General features: G+C 38.2%; 1 protein-coding gene across 1 annotated transcript; it reads left to right on the plus strand.

The window, feature by feature from the left end:
- The first annotated feature begins 269 nt into the window (after positions 1 to 269).
- Positions 270 to 1,403, plus strand: LOC121265039 (metallothionein-like protein type 2). The gene is made up of 3 exons (XM_041168479.1): positions 270 to 435; positions 945 to 1,025; positions 1,148 to 1,403. Exons 1-3 carry the CDS (start codon positions 371 to 373, stop codon positions 1,236 to 1,238), a joined length of 237 nt encoding a protein of 78 aa, XP_041024413.1. The 5' UTR covers positions 270 to 370; the 3' UTR covers positions 1,239 to 1,403.
- The last annotated feature ends 218 nt before the right edge of the window (positions 1,404 to 1,621 follow it).

A 1,621-nucleotide genomic window follows, 5' to 3' on the forward strand; every position in this document is an offset into this window, starting at 1 on the left:
ATACTTGAAATAATAATATTTTAGCGTAAAATATAAAATATTTTAATTATTTTATCCGTTAATATATATAATGTGAAGTGACCACAATATCCGATGTGCGTATACGACAGGAAAGACGAAGGATGAGAAGTGGAACGACGGATATTTCCAAAGGTTTGGACTTTGGAATTTGGAGCTTTATGCATGGATAACCACGAAGCACGATCTCAACACGTGGACGGTGGATATTACACTCTCTCTCTCTTCGATCACGCTATAAATGAAGGTCCTGGGTCTCCCAAGAAACTCGTTGAGGTTGATTATTTGATACTTACCCTCGATTGCATCAATCTTCTTCAGCTCTACTTTCCATCTTTCTTGAAAACGGAAAATGTCTTGCTGCGGAGGAAACTGTGGCTGCGGTTCTAGCTGCAGCTGCGGCAGCGGCTGTGGAGGGTAACCTTCTGTTTCTATTCGAGCCTCTCTCTCTCTCTCTCTCTCTCTCTCTCTCTCTCTCTCGTCTGACATATATCTTTTTCAAGACTTGTTAAGGATAATCTGACTTTTTCTTAAAAAGTTGGTGCTTATTTAGTTGTGTTTGAAAATCAATCACTTTGCATGCTCAAGAGTGTCTATTTCTCGAGATTTTTTCAGATAAAATCTTAGTTGAAAGATGTCTTTAAGAATTTCTTGGTTTCTTTTGGATCGGAGCTTAGTCCAAAAGTTGTCCTAAAGTAATCTGATGGGTACTTGCATGGAATATTCACGAGTAACTAAACCATGATTTTGGTTCTTTTTTTGTTTTTTTGTTCTTTTCCTGTTTTCTTCATTTTGCCAAAGTTCTTACCATTTGATGAAGCTGTTACGAGAACAAATCCAGATTTTTTGTAATCATTTCGTTCCTGAAGATCTTCGAATTTATGGATTTATGGGTTTCTTTTTTCCCTTTGATAATGATTGTGCAGATGCAAGATGTACCCTGACATGAGCTACACAGAGAACACGACCACCGAGACTCTTATTGTTGGTGTTGCTCCCCAGAAGACGTATGTTCTATTTCATTTGCTTACTCTTGTTTTTCATAGCAGGATTATGTCGTTTTAACTGATAATCCCCTCATTTGTATAACAAACTAATGTTCGTTTTCTCATCATTTTGGATTATGCAGACACTTTGAGGGATCTGAGATGGGCGTTGCAGCTGAGAATGGCTGCAAGTGCGGATCCAACTGCACCTGTGATCCTTGCAATTGTAAATGAGAGAGATCTAGTCTTTGAAGCAGAGATGGTCTAGCCTTTATGAAACTAATAACTAGCATTTAGTCGTCATATCTATGTATGAGTGTTGTGTTTTCTCCATGTTTCGTTTCCTCTTAAGACTGATATTGATAAAAATAAAGTAGCATGGCTGTGTCTTTCTGCAAAGCTTACTAGTCTAAGGTTTGCTGTGGGCTACCCTGAAGCCTTGGCTGCTTGCTTGGTGTCTGTTAACTTTCTTTGTACGATGGTAGTAAGTCGTGTATGCTTGTTGGGGCTCTCTGCTTTGGTTGGCGAATATTTATGTGGGAAGAGCGAGTTTTTTATAATCCAAAGAAAATTGAATACTCCTTTCTTCTAAATCGGAAAATAGCAGTTCATTTTCT

Source organism: Juglans microcarpa x Juglans regia, chromosome 5D (assembly GCF_004785595.1).
Source record: "Juglans microcarpa x Juglans regia isolate MS1-56 chromosome 5D, Jm3101_v1.0, whole genome shotgun sequence".
Lineage (NCBI taxonomy): Eukaryota > Viridiplantae > Streptophyta > Magnoliopsida > Fagales > Juglandaceae > Juglans > Juglans microcarpa x Juglans regia.

Bases quoted from the DNA above. Each gene is read 5' to 3' on its own strand.
- LOC121265039 (XM_041168479.1), top strand. From the start codon at position 371: ATGTCTTGCTGCGGAGGAAACTGTGGCTGCGGTTCTAGCTGCAGCTGC. The intron at 436-944 runs GTAACCTTCTGT...ATGATTGTGCAG, and splicing joins TGCGGCAGCGGCTGTGGAGG to ATGCAAGATGTACCCTGACA. The intron at 1,026-1,147 runs GTATGTTCTATT...TGGATTATGCAG, and splicing joins GGTGTTGCTCCCCAGAAGAC to ACACTTTGAGGGATCTGAGA.